Source organism: Artibeus jamaicensis, unplaced genomic scaffold (assembly GCF_021234435.1).
Source record: "Artibeus jamaicensis isolate MK-2021 breed Jamaican fruit bat unplaced genomic scaffold, CSHL_Jam_final scaffold_369, whole genome shotgun sequence".
Lineage (NCBI taxonomy): Eukaryota > Metazoa > Chordata > Mammalia > Chiroptera > Phyllostomidae > Artibeus > Artibeus jamaicensis.
Window position 1 is genome coordinate 40,961,701 of NW_026522042.1, and position 17,491 is coordinate 40,979,191.

Consider the following 17,491-nt stretch of genomic DNA (forward strand, 5'->3'; position numbering starts at 1 on the left):
CACTTCGTGTCCCTATACCCGTTAGACCAGTGGTTCCCAGACTTGTCTGCACAGTGGAATTACCCGGAGCTTCAGAAACTACCGGTGCCTACGGCCCGCCCTGGAGATTGTGATTTAATTGGTCTGGGTGTGACTTTAGTTTCTGGAATTTATAAAAGATCTTCCAGTGATTCTAATATGTAGATAAATTTGGGTGCCTCCTTATTCTCAGCCCACCTTGTGAATTCATCCTTCCTGGTGCAATACTTGTGCAGCACCAGCATCTTGAGCAAATGTCCCCTTGTCTCCACCTATTTCCCTGTATTTTGTTTATTTATTCATTTGTCTTGGGCTCCCATGATTGCATTCCAGTGAAACTCTTGCTCTTCCCAACATCTGTTTTAATGCCTGACTCATAGGAGATGCTTAGTGACTGGTTTTCGAATCCAGGGAATGAATGTAAACAAATAGTAATACAATAATTTAAACCAATTGACTCGTGCAGTTCTGACTCTGGGGCATTTTTACTGCCCAGGTAGGTATTTCTCCCTCACTTGAAGAGTATAGATTTTCTAATCTCCTGACTTTTCTTAAAGCAATGATACGGATATAAAATTAAAGAGGAATATGTTCTGTTCTGTAGTATTAGCTTGAGACACAAAAGCCAGCTTTAGATAAGGGGACAAAGGAAGACTAAGCCTGTGTTCAATAAAGATCAGGGAAGTGACTGTAAAGTTTGTCAATTTCTAACAGAATAATTCCTGATTGCCTTACTTAAAGGATATTAATATATCTAATTGATCATAATGTGGTCAATTTATTGTAGCATTAAAATGCAAATCAGTTATCATACCACAATATTCACTGACATGCCAGAGACTTTAAAAATTTTATTTTATTTTATTAGGTGATAATGGGAGGCATAATTGTTAATGTTTGATTCTGGCAAAATATAATTAGTTTCTATGAAACACATTGTGCATTAATGATATCATTAAGATTAATGAATATAAATGAATGAGGTAGGGATTTCAAATAGAAAATAGTGACTTTATATCAGTCTATAAAACTTGAGATAGATTTCTTTGATTTTTAAGGATAATGTGTGTGTTAAAGGGAAATTAAATCAGCTACCAGAAGGATCAAAGTTTCTAAACATTTACGATCATTTTTTGGTATGACCGTTGTATATTGATTGCAGTTAAAGAAAGCCAACTATGAGTTTTACTTTAATAACTATTTTAGAGACAGCTTTAAATAGAAATTTCCAGGTCCTGTACACATAAAAGTACATGCGTATTTTGATGTTTTAAAGAATAAGGATAATAAATCACAGTTCATTAAAATTAGATACTGACTCTATGGTGTTACTGTATATTCCAAATGTTCTCTAGTAAACATTCATTACATTGATAATTTTAAAATATTATTACGAAAGCCTGATCAGTGTTTACTTCCCTTGCTCTGAGGGGTGGAGGACAGAAAAACAGAGACAGGTCTTAGGGAAGAGCTGTGGGCCATGTGAGTAACGCAGCCCCAAGAACTGCACAGTGCTTTGGGTGTCGATGCATGGCTGTGTGTTCTGGTAGTATAGAGAGCAAGTTTGCCACTGAAACCCACAACCTAAAGACAGACTTATCTCTGGTCTGTGCACTTGTAAGTGAAGCACTGTGTTTACAACATCCTCTTGCTGAACTAGACAGATAAAAAAATACTCTCTTCAGGTAGGGCTTAATGCGGCTTCTTCATAACTGAATATCCTTGGTCTGACCTTCATGTCACGTCTCTCTTTCTTCCTTTATAAGCATATGTCTGTGTGGGCACACACATTTGTGTTTTATTTGTGTGTCTGTTGGCATGTTTTGCAGGGCAGCCCTTGCCTTTGAATTGCTACCTGAGTCCCGGTGAAATGGAGGATGGCTGTGTGAGAGGCTCTGGGGCCCTGCCTGAGAAGCCCCAATTCTTTTGCTTGCTCTGCCTTCTTACCATTTCCATGACCTTGGACTCTTCTAATCTCGTTGCCTTACTTTCCTTGTTGTTAAATTGGACCAGTCTCTTCCCTTTGCACTTCACAAGACACTGATGAGGATTAATGAGGCGGCATGCAGAGCATGTTTTGTGTTTCTCTGAAGAGTATATTTAAGGGAAGGTAGAAGACAGCGTTGCTATCCAGAGAGGTGGGACACAGGTTGCTTAGCATGGTATACGGCGGAGTCTTGAAGAGAATGTACTCTCCATCAGCCGAGAATGAGTTGCAGGCAGCAGTCCCCTCTCTGTTCACTTCTGAATTGGATGACATGTTCAACGAGTTGCAGAATGAGAGATAAAAGTCCACCCACACGTGGAAGTAGTGGGAAGACAAACGGGATCCAGGGGAACATTTGCCTTCCGCGTGCTGGCCTGAGAGAAACCTGGCTCATTTGAAAAATTATATATCTGTATATATACCTCTCAGACCTGTTCGGCTCCCCGAGTTTGGAAAGGGTCACCAGAGATGCCTGACTGTGTGTGCGTGGTGCAAACAGGGTCAGCGTGAGTTTGCCAGCCCCCTAGTCACAGCGTCAGTCAGACCTGACACCTTAAGGTAGAGTCAGGCTGCGAAAGTGGCCATAGGGCTTAAAACAGTCCTCACTTCAGGTCTACGTGTGTTGTAAAGCATATCAGTGTCGACTTGTGAAGGTAGAAAGAATGCTTGATGGCTTCATGTGCGAATCCTGTCCTGATTTTATTTAGCATGCTGTCTGTGGTCAGTCGGGGTTTTAATTCCAAGGTGACTTGCTTGGTTTTTTTCTTTAGAAGATTTCCCAGATTTTTTCCCCACCTCGTATTAACTTTTGAGAGCAGAGGTAAGTTGAACTGGGTAACAGTAAAATTTGAAAAAATAATACGTTTAATATGTGTGTAGCCTGAAGGTGATTCTATAATCTCAGACTCAGTTGCTGTACTTGGAATACAGACAACAGAGTTCAAACTTTAAAAAAAAAGTCTTTCTTCATTGTTTACATGTATAGGAATACACACAAGGAATACTTTTAGGAATATTGCTCTGTTTAAGAAGCTCATAAAATACTTAATTGATGTCAGGGGTTAGACCACCCACATGTGCTCGTATTGCTCGTTTCTGAAGCTCGTGGAGTTGGTAGGATTGCGTAAAGGCAGTACTGCCAACATCACTTCATTCATCCACCCCCAGCTGGACCTGTGTGTTACCGTGAATACGGGGGTTTGCCAAGTATTTGTTCATGGTCCCGGTGTTAGCCGTGTATCACTTAGAGATGAAGGGACATCATTGACAAAAATACATTGGAGTTATTTCCAATAGTCAGATCTTCATAAATGCTCTCTTATGAGAAAAATGAAGTTGTATTACCCCGTTTTACTAGAAATGCTATATTTTGTTGCATCCATGTGTTCGCAAAGTAGAGAATATTTTCCTGCCGTGATTGATGTTAGGGCATTTATGAAGATAGTCCGCTATATTTCATATGTATATGAGAGTGTCATTGTTAAAATGTTCAAAAGAGAATTATGTATGTGGTTTATATTTTATTATTTCTTCCCTAGGATGTGATTTTTTCAATACCATGATTCCTGTCATATTGTCAGTAGTGATTTGATGGCTAATATGCCAGATATAATTAGATTTAAAAAAAAGGTGATGCAGACGTCAAGACAATACAGCTTTCTTGTGAAAAGCCTTGAGCAAAATCATGCATGTTACACTGTAGAAATCACCAACTGCATACAGTGAAGAAGTCTTTGGGATTTTCACAGGCAGGGTGGAAAACGGAGCTAAATGCAGGTTTAGGCTGCAGCATCTATTATAGGCATTGTCTTACTAGTGACCCCACCTGCAATTTTTGCTAAATGGAACACATGCTTTAGAAAAATGCCTCTCTTTGGATAAATTTAGACTTTGGTGTATTGTCAGTAGGAAGCTTTGAGATCTTCTCTTTTCTTTATGAGTGGAAAAAAAAACACAACTCCATCTCTCCCTGGAAGGCAGCCTGCTCTTTGTTTCAGTCCCCTTCCTGACAGGTTTGAAATTTGTCTTCTCTGGGGAGGCACACACACACACAGAGTATGAACTGCTGTTTCTTTAACCTTGTCGATCTTCAATATTGTACTGTAAGTTTAAATTTTCAAATGACTATTTAAAAAATATGGGACAAGGTGATTCATGGTTCCAGTGTTTGCTCCTGAGTATATACAGTCTCCCGGGACTTTAAATAGAATGGAACCTAGTTCTAGGTGTCTTTTTACTTTTGACCATCGATGACACTGGCACTAAGTATCTGGCTCATTTTGGTGTGACTTTGATAAATGGTAAATACTTCTAAAGATTAGACATAATAACGTTGGATAGTAATTTTGTAATATTACAGTATTACCATTAGGAATGAAGAAGATAAGCATCGACCATAGCTAAATGTGTAACCCATTCTCGGAGTTTGCGTGAGGACTGTCCCGTGTATCTCCGCCCTCGGCTCCAGCCCCTCCCTGGAGTCAGGGTGCTGCTTTCCGACTTGGAAGAGTGACAGCGAAGAGAGAGTGCTGGGGAGCTCAGCCTCTGTTCCTGGGCAGCACGAAGGAGCCTCGAAGCCCGGAAGGTCGCTGAGTGGCATGGGAAGCAGATGCTTGGTGGGACGATAATGGTGTGGAGGAGGAAGGGGAGTTTGGAGACACGCCTGTGGGCTTGGTAGGGGGGGACCAGGTATCCAGAGTGAGTGGCTGGGCTGCTCTTTCCCTGAGGGCAGTGGGACCAAATTCCCAGCAGGTGGCTCTTCCTCTTGCCTAGCTTCCTGACTGATCCTTGGCCCATAGTAATGTCATCACTTTTCACAACAGCATCTGAAGCTCAGGGGAGTTAAGGGACTGTCCCAAGTTACCCAGGTTTCTCCTTCTCAGAGCCTGGCCAGGGACTTGCTGTCAGGGTAAGGCTCTTTCTTCCGAGCATGCTGGAGTGTGTGACTCGCAGAAATTGAAGGCAAGTGTCAGGGTTGGGGGTCCCTTTGTCTGTCTTCTTCTCAGCACTGCTCTGGACAGGGGGAGCATCCTGGCCCGAGTCATCTCACCTGAAAGGAAAGTGATATAAGGAGTGCCTTTGACAGTAATTCCAGAGAAGACGAAGAGTTTTAGACTGGAAGATGAAGAGCTGCCTAGAGCCCCTCTGGTTAACGAGGATGTTCATGCGTCCTGCCTGGAGCCACAGCTGAAGGGGTGCCCTCCATTTAGTGGAATTCACTCAGCTATAAAAAAAGACATACGTTCTATTTCTAACTGTTTAATTTTGGGGTTTCAGAACCAGAGTGGAGCCCCTGCAGGCCCTGAGACTTTTACAAAGAAAGTAGAGACCACACCCCATAACTCATCTCTGCCTGCCCTCTTCTGCCGCCTGCTTTTGCCCTGGGGGCCCCTCTCTCTCCTGACCCAAAGTAGCTAAGACCTGGTTCCTTATCTGGACCTATGGCCCATGCAAACTGGGATACCAAGTGCTCCTTCTGATATGTTCTGACCACTGGCAGTTTAGAGTTTGGTAATTTACTCTCAGGAGCTAAAATCTTTAGCAGTTTTCATGTGTCACTGTCAAGGTGAAAGCATGCCTCCCTTTGTTTAAACACTAAGGAACACCTTAAACGATAGGGCGGTTAGAGCCAGCCTGACAGGGTTTGCATCCCAGTCCTGCCTTTCCTTGGCTGTGTAATCTGAGGAAGTTACTCACCTTCTCTGAGTATCAGTTTCCTCATCTGTATAATGGGAATAACAATATACCTAACGAGGATTAAATAAGATGACTTACATAAAGTGCTTAGAGTAGTTACTGGCACATGGCATGTGATCAATAAATGTTGGCACCCTGACCAGTGTGGCTCAGTTGGTTGGGTGTCATCCTGAAAAGCAAAAGATCTCTCTCATGTTCAGTTTGCACTCAGGGCACATGCCTGGGTGCTGGCTTCAGTCCCCAGTTGGGGTGCCTACCTGAGGCAACCAGTCAATGTTTCTCTCTTGCACTGATTTTTCTCTCTTCTTCTCCCTCCCATGCCCCCTGTAAAAAATAGATACATATTTAAAAAATAAAATTTGGTTATTGTTATTAATATTTAGAAGTAAAACCTGGAGGAAAATGAAGTACAAAAATTAAGGGATTTAAATGTAAACACTAAAATGCATATTTGAACAAATATCAGAGGCACATTGGTCATTGACACCCAGGGGGTCTCTTTACCTCTTAAATACACACAGAGGTGCGATTACATCGACAACACTGGAGACCTACATGCACTCATGAATACTTTGTTTCTCCTTTGTAACTTTTTATGACCTTTGTATTACCTTTCTAAAATATAACACACTCATTGGCCACTGGCATTTATCCTATGAGTGGAAAAAGTAATCAGTGAATGAATGGGGAGATGTATCCACTTGGCCGTACTGGTTTTCCTTATAAATGAACATACATAGAGACATATGAACCCTTTGGTCTTTTGTCTAAAAGTGACAGACAGAATTTGGCAGTCAGTGCGTTTCGTGGCTGTTTGTCTACCCTGCTAAGAAGAGGTGATTGCTGCCACACACACATGAGAAAACACTGGGGGGAAATCCCACCACAGACGGTGGCGATGAATTTGGAAATCTAATTCCCGGCACGCTGAGCACTGATTTGTGGGATGAGAGATGGGTAACAGCAGTGCTCTCCTAACTCACTTTCCTCTGACTAATGGGGGCGGGGGGCAGCAGGTCTGCCCCCAGCAGGAAATGGTCCTCTCGCTGCCCTCACACTTCACCTCCCTGGGGATCTGGATGGGCTCTGGGAGCAGAGGCCGACACTTGCCGGCAGGAGAGTGGATTAGGCTGGCTGAGTGCAGCGGGCAAGGTTAAGTTTGGAAACATCCCCCATCTTTGGTTTTTACAAAACTCCTCTGTGTCTCTCCCACCACTTCTTCAGTGAGCATTCAGTGGGTGCAGAGTGGGTAAAATCAGTTACCTTTGCTTTAAGTAACCAGTGTGGAACTAGTGACAGAGGCAACGTGTTTCTGAGTTCGTGAGAAATATCTGGCCATGTAAATCGGGTGACAGACCTGGATGGTGGAACCGAATGACATAACTGTGGACCACGGTTACAGAGTCTCAGTCTGACCCTTTGTGAAATGTGTGTCAGCCAGTGCTTCCCCACCCTTTCTCTGACTTTGCCGTTGGGATTTGATATTGTTTTTGTTTCCATGAGCCATCAATTGTGTTAATTAAGAAAAATAAATATAACCTATATTACAGCGTCCCTAGATATTATGGAGTGTTGTTCCATGAAGTAAATGATGGCTACTATAGAGTGGGCATATGGTGTATACACACAAATAATTTAAAAGAATTAAGTACCACGAAGCCACTGGTCTCAGATCACAGGGGATGAGAGAGCCGAGCAGACTCTGTGGAATGCACATGTGAAAGGTTGGTACTTGGTGCACTGACTCACAATATGTGAGCATATTCCATGAAGGTATAAAATCGCAGGAAAACATGAGTTTATTAATGGAAATTAGGCTAGATCCTAATTATTACCTGTGAACAGTATCATCATTTGAAGTTTTTGTTGCATTTCAACACATGGCTTACCTTGATGAGAAAATATATAGCACAGGGTAAATGTAGCAATTTTCCTCTTACTATTCCCTCTGCTAAGACATTATTGCTTGATGTTATTTTTCAGCAGCCTTTCATTTTTGTCCCAAATGTTTTTGCCTCTGGCTGGTTCTACTTCTTTAAAATGTATGTGTATCACTTCTCAAAGTGATGCACTTTGACAGGTAATCGATATTTTTTCATCCCAGATTTGCTGGTGCAATGGCCGTAATCCCCATCTTAGACTTAGTTAATGGTTGAATACCAGCCCTAGATTTTTATCTCAAAATATTCCTGTTAAGAAACATGCTTTCACCCTTAGCTAAACTCCTTTTTATCACTCCCACTCACCAAACACCTCTCACTGCCAAGTGCCTGAGACTACAGAGCCCACTTATCTGGAGTACACATCACCTGACTTTTTGACAGTGTGCCCTCGAAATGTCCTCTGGTAGCACTTCCAACCGCCTTACTCAACTGGTCACAGAAAAGATACTTCTACCTTTTTCTTTTTTTCCTCCTGGCAACCTATGATCTTTATTTCAAGGGGGGAAGTCTGTTCCCTTCCTTCTGTCTCACGAGAACTTGATGTTTCCCATTAGACCCCACTTTAGCTCAAAGGACCTGCTCAATGAGGGGCACAGTCCTCAGAGCACATGTGTGTTCAAGGACACCCTGCTTGGCTTTTGCTTTTAAAAGTTCAGCTTCTTTGGTCGAGTTTTTTTTTGTTTTCCAAAATCAGGACTTCCTTGTGTCTCTGTGTGTAGGTAACAGGGACACACCAAGTTGGTAAATGTATTCTGACCTGCTGCCAAGGCACTTTGTCTAAGATGGCACTAAAATTCAGGGGACTGTTGACACTCTCAGGAGGGTGACCTGAGGCAGAAAGGGCGACAACTGTCATTCCTATTGTTTTCACTGAAGAGAAAGGTATTCTTTCTTCCAGGCAAAGATTAAAGTGCACCAGGGCCTGTCGAGAGTGGGGATCGCCAGCTTTGCAAGTCGCCCACAGTGGCAAGCCCATCTTTCCTTCCCTGCCCTTAGAAGTTTTCTTTCCTTTTGTTTTTATTTTTGGGGGGATTTTCACTGTAAACAAAAAAGTATCATTTTTTTAAAATCTCTTTTAAAACAATTGTTTTTGTTAGAATTTGTCGGTGCACTTCGGCTTGAGCGATGACCAGTCTGGTGCTGCTTGTTTGCTTTTAGGGGTGGTCTTCCTTCCCCACCCGTGAGGAGGAACTAAAGATCCTCCGGGGTTCTCTTCCCGAAGTGGTGTCAAGTGAGACGCCTGCGTGGAAGCACACGCAGACAGCCTTCTCTGCTGATGCCTCTGCTAGTGGTGGCATTTCCTGACAAGGTTTCTCTTTGTATGTCTGGAGATGTATGCAAAGATCGTTCGGGTACATAAAATGCAATCAATTATCCTCAGTGGTTAGATTCATAAATCCCTGAGCTGTTTTTAATGACATAATCTAATCAATTGATAGCAAGCCTAATAGTGTGTTGACAGGCAGAAAGAGACAAAAAGCTAGTGTAATAGCAGGCGGATGGGTAAGGAACCACTAGACACTTCCCTCTCTGCCTGTCATTTAGAAATCTCTAGATAGTTGCTTGCATTAGGTAAAATCCAGGAATTACTGATTTTTTAAAAAAATTATGCCTGCCTTCTATCTTGCTTTCAAGAAAAAGACTTCTGCCTAATGGGACGTGGTTCCCAGACAAACTGCAGACAGTCCTAGTATCTGCCTCTCAGAACCAAACTGTTTTCTCGATTTAAATATCTTTAGAATGGAAATCAAGGGGGGAATAATTTATTATAAATTGGTGGTATTATATACTGCCACTCCTGTGCCAAGCCAGTAATGAAAACTTAATATTCATCTCTTGGTTGCTTTGAATTGAAATAAGATGAGGGTGAGTGGCGTAAACAAGCTGAAACAGACTGTGAAATTGCACATGATGGGAATCATTTTTATTTTTTTAGCTGCTTATAGACTATAAATAGGTTAATATTTCAACTAATGATGGCTCTTAGAATTTCTTCTCCCTTTTTACATTTTGGTCAGGTGTCTATAGAACTAAGTTGTTTCCATGAGGGAAATTAAAATCTAAAATGTTTCCATGATCGGGCTAGGAATTGACGGGGCCAGGTATTTATGTAAATGAATTGGCTTTCACACTGCTAAGGTGTGAAGTGTCCCTTCCTCTCTGGCTAGAGAGCTGCCACCTGAGCCCTCCGATTGCAGGTTTTCAGGTAGCCTGTGTGTGTGTGTGTGTGTGTGTGTGTGTGCACGTGTGTGTTCTACATTTTTTCTTTGATGCCATCAGAAGAGATGAGCGCCAGGCACGCGAGTGCTGCTTGGCTGACCAGTCGTGCCCTAGTTTCTCACAGGTCCCAATCAGCAGCGGCCGCCTCTAAACAGAGGTGTCTGTCGCCACTGATTTACTTCGCCACTTTGACCTCATAGTTGCTTCAGAAGGGGCTTGACCCGAAGCCACGGCTGAAAGCCATTTAAGGGTCGTCGGGAATGACAGAGCCAGCATTTTGAAGAAGAAGAAAACGCAGGGATCCCACGATTTCCTGTCTAATAGCCAGAGCCTCCTCCGCCAGGATAAATGCGTTAGGTGTCTGAGCCCACTTGCTGCGCGCTCCCGCCGAACTGCCAGCATCTGCGATCTCCCGAAGTTGCTGGAGTGAATAACTAAGCGGGACCAGCTGACTCCGGGCTCCAATCAGCTAGAGCGTGATGTAAGTGTTTAGCAGCTGCCGGCTCTGAATTAGCGTGCCGAAGTGAGGTAGTACAGCATGGCTAGACTGTTGTGAGAGGCTCAGAGAAAGCGGAGGGAGATGGATGAGTCCAGCATTCTAAGGCGAAGAGGGCTCCAGGTAGGAGATCCTTCCCTTCTCGAAATGTAGCATTGTCACTGGCCCGCCATGGAGGGTTTCAAAGTTCCCTTTTCATTCCTTTCTTGGGCACCAGTATGTGCACAGTTCTTAGTATCCACTTGGCAATGTGATACGCGAAGTCTCTAGTTACCGGGTTCAATGACACCTCACAGGGTTCCATGAGAAAGGCTCTTTGGTCAGAGACAATAGATGCAACTTTTAGTTTGCTACTTTGCTGGTTGGTTGTTTTTCAGCTGGTTGTTCAAGAATAGTGAAATCGTGGCTGGCAGTGACAGCTGATGAGCCGATCTGGCACGCTGTCAAGTGCCTGGGGAAGTCCGTCCAGGGTGGCAGCTCCGTCCAGTTCTGGGAACGCAGGGCTCAGTTTTGTGTGCGGATGGACCCCCGTGTGCCGCAGCATCTGTCTGGCCGCCTTGCAGATGTGTGCAGCTGCTGAGAGTTTGCCTCCTGTCAGGGAGATGAAAGTTTCTGCTGGCAGCTCCATCCGAGTTCACCGGAATTTGTTTATGTTGAGATGAAGAAAAGATATGTTGTGTCTTATCGCCTTGCTTTATGTGCCCAAGTTTCTCTAATTAAATTACTCTGACTTTAGTGTTCAAAATGTATTCCAAGTTAAAACTTGGCAAATTGGAAAACTTGAAAAAAACATCTGTTGGCAGTTTGTAAGTTTAAGGAAGCCAAGGCATAAGTATGTTCAAAATTAGCATGCTTAACTCCTTGGTGACTCTTTTCTTCTTCTGTGTAAGTGGCATTTTTCTCTATGAAAGAATCTAATCATTAGCCATTGTTAAACTCTCATTCATTGTTTTTGAAATTCTTTTAAAAAACGCATGCTTGAGAACACAGACTATATAGCACATTTAGAAATGTTTTCAGATTCCCTCAATGGTCTTTGACTCGTGGCTGATATACCCATCTGCTTTGTATTCTTAATGTCAGTGATTACTATTATTTATATTATTCTAATATTTTAATATCATAGGTAAACTAAGGATTATCTGCAGGTAAACAAAATAGCGGTTGAAGAAGTTTGTGTTAATGTCATCTATTGTTGCAAACCTAAGTAAACAGCCTGCGTCTGTAACGATTTCCAGTGTGGTCATTGTTTTGAATGTACAGTGTGGTTAGTCACTGCTGTGGATTTCCTTTTCTTTGTTTTCATCACATCTATAAAGTTCTCGTACGTAATGCACAGCTGTTTGAGTGGGTCCACATCCTCTCTGGAGTCACTGGTTAAATATGAAAAGGCTCTTTGTTATAAAGAGGATAAACTCCATTAAACTTCTAATGGTACAGATTGTTAGTAAATTGATTCTGCTGATATAGTTTTCTCCTGGCTTTAGTTCACTTTAATGTTTAAATGTATTTTCTATGAGACACTCCCTTTTGTGGTTTATTTCTGTGACATGTATTATCACAGCTTCAGAGGACGTAGTGCAACATGGTGCTCTCCAGGGGTATAGATTTCACAGGCCTTTTAATTTTAGACATAAAATGTCACTACTGTCACTATTTAAAATAGCAGAGCTATTTTCTATCTAAGAGCTTTGTAACAAAACAAAGGAAACAGTACTTGTTAAATAGTGCTTAGAGTGTTAGATCTTCATTGTACTTCACATACTTTTGCTACACCTGCTAAAATCTATGTAATATATCAAGAATGTCTGCTTTCTTTTATGAATGAAATGAATGCCTTTACTTTGTGAGAAATAACAATTTAAAAGTCCTTGAAAGTTCTGCCACCTCATTATGACTTACTTTTGCTTAAACAAAGAATGTTTTTTTCTTCCACTCCCATTATGTCTGTTATTTTTTTTAAATCACATATGCAGAGTAGCTATTTGCAGAAATTTCAATATAAGGAAACTACTTACAAAACACAGGGTATTGGTATTTATTTGTATTACAAAAGCTGCTACTGTAGAGTTCACCAGAGCAACGCCACCTAGTGAATTTAGGAATTAAATTAATTTACAAATGTATACTGTAGGAAGCATTGCAACATGAAATGAGGTACAGGTGTGGTGAAGGTGGGCTGAAACCTACACGTGTGTATTCCTAGTTGCACTAGGTAATTCGAGCAAGTCACGTGCGCTTTTGGTGTCTGTTCACTTTTCTGTAAAATGCATGCTGTAACGTGACTTTTGAAAGGTCTAAATAGAGATTGGTGTGATTGAGTTTTTAAAAGTTAAAGGCCATATAATAAATATGCTAACATATAGTAGGAACTCAGTAAGTATTATGTTGTTGAAAGGGGATGATTTCTATTCTTTATAATATTCCATGTCATTACTAGTGAGGTGAAGTAGTTTGTTTTGTTATTTGAATTTAACTCTAAGTTATAAAAATCTATATGAAAAAAATTACTAGCAAAGACAATTAATATTATTTATTTACAGGGATTATTATGAAAGGCTATCAGCATTTTTTAACCCTCTTCAAGAATATATTTATTGTTGAGAGAGAGAGAGAGACAAAGGGGATGGGGGTGTAGAGAGAGAGAGAAAGAGAGAAACATGAACATGAATGAGAAACATCAATCAGTTGCCTCCTGTATGTGCCATGACCAGGAATCAAACCTGAAACCTAGGTATGTGCCTTGACTAGGGCACAGAACTCACAATGTGTTTGGTGTACAGGATGACACTCCAGCCACCTGAGCTACCCGGCCAGGTCCAGCTATAGGCATCTATGTACTAATAAGGATTTGTTGGTCTGTCCCACTGAAGTGGTGCTTAGTGTTGGATGCTCAGAACTGGAACTGACCAGTTTTGTAAATAACTTCAAGTCTAGTGTGAGACATCTGGAGCACACAAATATTCCAGTTATCTAAAATTTAACTTGATAATAATGCAGAATGTTTTTAGTATAAAATAAAATAATGCACTACATGTTCGGAGCCTATTTTCAGAATATTAGAACCTCTAGTTTTTGAAACACTGGCAATACCAGTGGTGTCTTTAAAATTTGGACTTTGAAAAATTGGCTTTAGTCAGAACGTATAATTTCTCAAGGCATGACTACCTCATAAAATGGCAGCACAACTGAGTTGTTCATCTTAAGTGACTGCACTTTTCCATCTTTTCTGTGGGACTGGATTAATATTTCCAGTACTACCGATAGCACTTCAATCACTGCCTTTGAAATGAGAGCGAGAGAAAGAGGCCCCAATGGCTCCCACCGTTAGAGTCGGGGAAACTTTTCAGACTGCATCTCACAGCAGGGAAAATTCTGACGGATGGATAGGCTCGGGCAGACCTTGGACTTGGGGCAATTTGAATTCCTGGACAGGTCTAATTCATCAAAGGATAACTGCCTCCTTTCGGGCCTCATATTCCTCATACATGGAACATATTTGTTAACTGCCATGGAAATTGTTTTAGTGGTTTCTAGTATAGGTTCCCCTTTTATTGTTTTAATGAAAGTGTCCCTACCCATCATGTGACGGATCCTGAGCCTGGAGGAAGTGGACCCCAGGCATTGATAGCTCAGGAAGGAGCCACTGAAAGCGGGAGGTGCCCAGAGAGGCCTCCTGGGAGTCCTTTCCTGCCGTCTTGTGCTTTGCTTCAGCTGGTATCATCCGTTGATTTCCCTGTTCCCCGATTGCGTATTACCATTTCCGTCCACATCTAGACGTGCAGCTAGAATATTTAAAAATTTTCCCATATAATGCAATTAACTAAAAATTTTAAATTTAGACTTCTGGGTTTGTGTTTAGGTTTTTTTTTCTTTCATTTGCTTCATCACTGCCCCACCGCTTGTACCTGACCTTATCCCCCAGTCTTATTTGAAACAAGAGCAGAAAGCTAACATTCTTACCTTGGCCTAGGCCCTGATTTTCCACTGGTCTTGGTCTGGAACTCAGTTTTAGAAAGCAGAGAGGCAGGTGGATGCTCTTGTTGTGACTGGGTATCACACTACCTCCCTGTCGCGGTGCCCGAGTGCATGGTAGGCCATTTACTTCCTGATGTCCCAATGTTTCTGCTGTGCCAACCTCAGTGTGATTATGGATGTGTATACGCTTTGCCTGAACTTTAACAGCAGGGTCATGACGTGGGAGTGCTACTCTGCCCTTACTCATTTGAAGAGTCTGGGTGGTTATAAGGAAGAAATCAAGTTAGAGTATTGTGATGGCAACAATACTTTGGGATAAGGTACTTTTGTTCTTCAGAGGTACCAGAAAGGCACAGACACTTGTTTGGGACAGAGAAGAACCGGGACGGTACATGAAGTTTTGGTGGTCATGGGCGCCTCACGCAGCAGGCCAGGTGCAGCCACATCTCAGTGGTGATTCTCACCCACTGGAGTTGAATTTCTGTGTCTGAGATAGAAATAAAATACTCTGGTTTTAGTTTCCTGGTCAACAGGGGATAAGGATGGAGTACTCTCAAAATCTATGTTCACCCAAATTTTTATTTTGTACTCTAATAATTCTAAGAATTGGTTTTCTTAACAAACGTTTTAAAAATAGCACAAAATGAATGAATTTGAAAGGCAAAGAGTTAGAGATGAGACTGGAAAAGTACCTAGGGACTAAATTGGAGACAGTCCTGTGCATCTGCGCCGTATGCTGAGGGGGTGACGAAAGGTCACGTGGGGACTTTACACCAGCGACTGATGTGGAGACCTAGGCTGACAAGCAGGATGGATCGGAGAAGGGCCAGCTGCGTGGTGCATTGTTTTAAAATTACTGGATTAGTGTGTGTCTTACACTGAAACTATAGATTCCGATATCCGTCCAGTGGTAATGAATGGCTCTGTCACACTGGACAAGTTTCATAACCATTCTGATCTTTGTGTCTACATCTGTAGAAGGAGATTTAAAAGTGAGTTGTTTGAAGGTTGAAAAGTTTTGTAAATATTTTAGTGCAGTGTCTGGCACAAATACTGACTCCATTGACCTCAGTTTACTTTCCCGTTGTATTGCCACAGAGTCTTGCACAGTGGGACCCTAACTAGATACGGCATTGGGCAGGGTTTAGGCATAGAAAAGGTAACAGGCATGAACTGGATACTTTGAGGAGAGTTTAATAAAAGGGACTCTTTAAGGTGTGGGCAGGGTGTAGGGCAAGTTTAAGGAATGGTGCCCTGTTAAGGGCTAAAGACAACAGGGAACCATCAGCATCACTGGACCTAAAGGAGTGAGGAAGAGAGCAGTCCCAGAACCTGGAGACAGAAAAGGAATATAACAGGTATCTCAGGTGAAGGGACACAGTCTGCTCATGGTGACTCCACGGGGACATGGTAGGGGACATCTCAACCTTAATTTTCTTCATCCTCTGAGCTGGTGCCCCCATTAGCAAACCCATCCAGAAGCCAGAGGGCCAAGGGAGCCCTCGGGCGTCATCCGTGCACATGAGCGCCCAGTACGGGGCGGAGGGTGGATCTGGATGGGCAGCCGAGTACATGCAGCACGGTTTACAGTGAGCATGTGTCCAACTGCTCTTAGTGTTTGGCCAGTTCAAACTTCAATGTTCAAACTTCACAGTGGAGAGGGACCTCTGGAGCCTGAGATGAGTTCAAGTATGCGAACAGATTCCAAGCTGCTTTATTTTGAAAAGTCATGGTCCCCAGCCAGGTCCAACTTTTGTGGAATGATGTCTTTCCAGTCAGGCTCTCGATCCTCCTGGGACATGTTAGTTTGTCCCCTTCCACTTCAGCGTCTGAAGCACTTGGGTCTCCTTTGAATCAATAAGGCAGGATATGTGCACTTGAGATCCCGCGAGCAATCTCAATTTTGTACTGCTCTGCTGGACCAGTCGCAGCTCAGGGAACTGATGTGTGAGAGGAATAGCCCCAAAGACCAATCACCATTCATTTCCCAGCTTCCTTGAGCTCTGCCCCATGGCCAGGTCCTGTCGCACTCAGACCGTCTGCCTCTGCTCGCCGCGAAATGCCTTCCCAGAATTACAGCCTCACATTATGTCCTTGGCTTTTATTGAGTGTTTCTAAAAGAAATGGCTGTGAGAGAACACTTTGCACTCCGTGTAAAGCTCCCCTTGAAGCCCTATCCATTATGGTGGGCGCTGTCTCTTGCAGTGGGCCCACGTGAGAAATGAGCTTAGCGTTCAGTGCTCACAAAGTTTCTTTCTCCCCAGGTGAGCCGGCTGCTTCTTTGAGTCAGATAAAGAGCTGGCTGTGTGTTCCTACTTCTGTCTTAGCTGATGAGACTGCGATTTCATTGCCGCTTGTGAGAGCTTACTGGATAAAATGAGCCACTGTTTAGCTTTTATTTCCTTCTTTTCAAGAATTGTGTGGTTGTATTTATTATATCTTTTTCAAGGTTTAAGTTGCCTAAAAAGATTTCATGACCTAAGATCTAACTATGTAATAATGTTGAGTTTAAGACAGTGAAATTTAAATGAATAATTTCTGAAGAAGACAGAAGGAGACTAAAAGACCAGCTAATCAACAAATCAGATAAACGATAAAAATTAAGAATTACGTGAACTTACAGAGATCAATATGCATGCAACCAGTCATTTTATTGTCGACACAGAGTTTAATGAAATCAATTCCGGTGTTTGAGTTTACTTGAAACACATTTCAGATAAATTATAGTAAAAATACAGCTTTTTAAAGTGTTTTAGAAGTCATATTATTTGTCTCAGAAGCAATGAAAAGCATGGAGACTGGCAAATAACTTGTGAGACACATGTTAAAAGATAATGTTGCCATTAAAACCAGGCTTTTGCCAAATCCTTAGTAAGGGGGAAAGTTGGCAATAATAATATCAAGTAAAAAAAAACAGGTTATTAAACTGTCTACATAATCCATGTACAATTCCATAAAAAGCAGGTAGCATACATATACACATGTGCGTGCGTGAGAGGCGGGGTGAGTGCGTGTTTGTGTGGGGAGCTCCGTGGGATGGGAGGTGAGTGCACGCAGGGGCTTTGGAGTGTTCAAGATCATCCTTCCTGGTGGGTGTTGGCCGGGCTAGTTAGCTCCTAAACAATAAAATATGCTTAGTTTCAGAGGTGTTGA

General features: G+C 42.3%; 1 protein-coding gene across 8 annotated transcripts in view; it reads left to right on the forward strand.

The window, feature by feature from the left end:
• Window positions 1-17,491, forward strand: part of MAST4 (microtubule associated serine/threonine kinase family member 4) — a 524,826-nt gene that overhangs the window by 203,352 nt on the left and 303,983 nt on the right. For 2 of the 8 annotated variants that reach the window (XM_053657259.1, XM_053657260.1), the window contains exon 1: window positions 1,469-10,483. The exons of the other annotated variants lie outside the window; for them this stretch is intronic. In XM_053657259.1, the coding sequence (XP_053513234.1) occupies window positions 10,445-10,483 (39 nt within the window). In that variant the 5' untranslated portion in view covers window positions 1,469-10,444. Of the gene's footprint in view, window positions 1-1,468; window positions 10,484-17,491 lie in introns of those variants that run through there. 8 annotated transcript variants of the gene reach the window in all.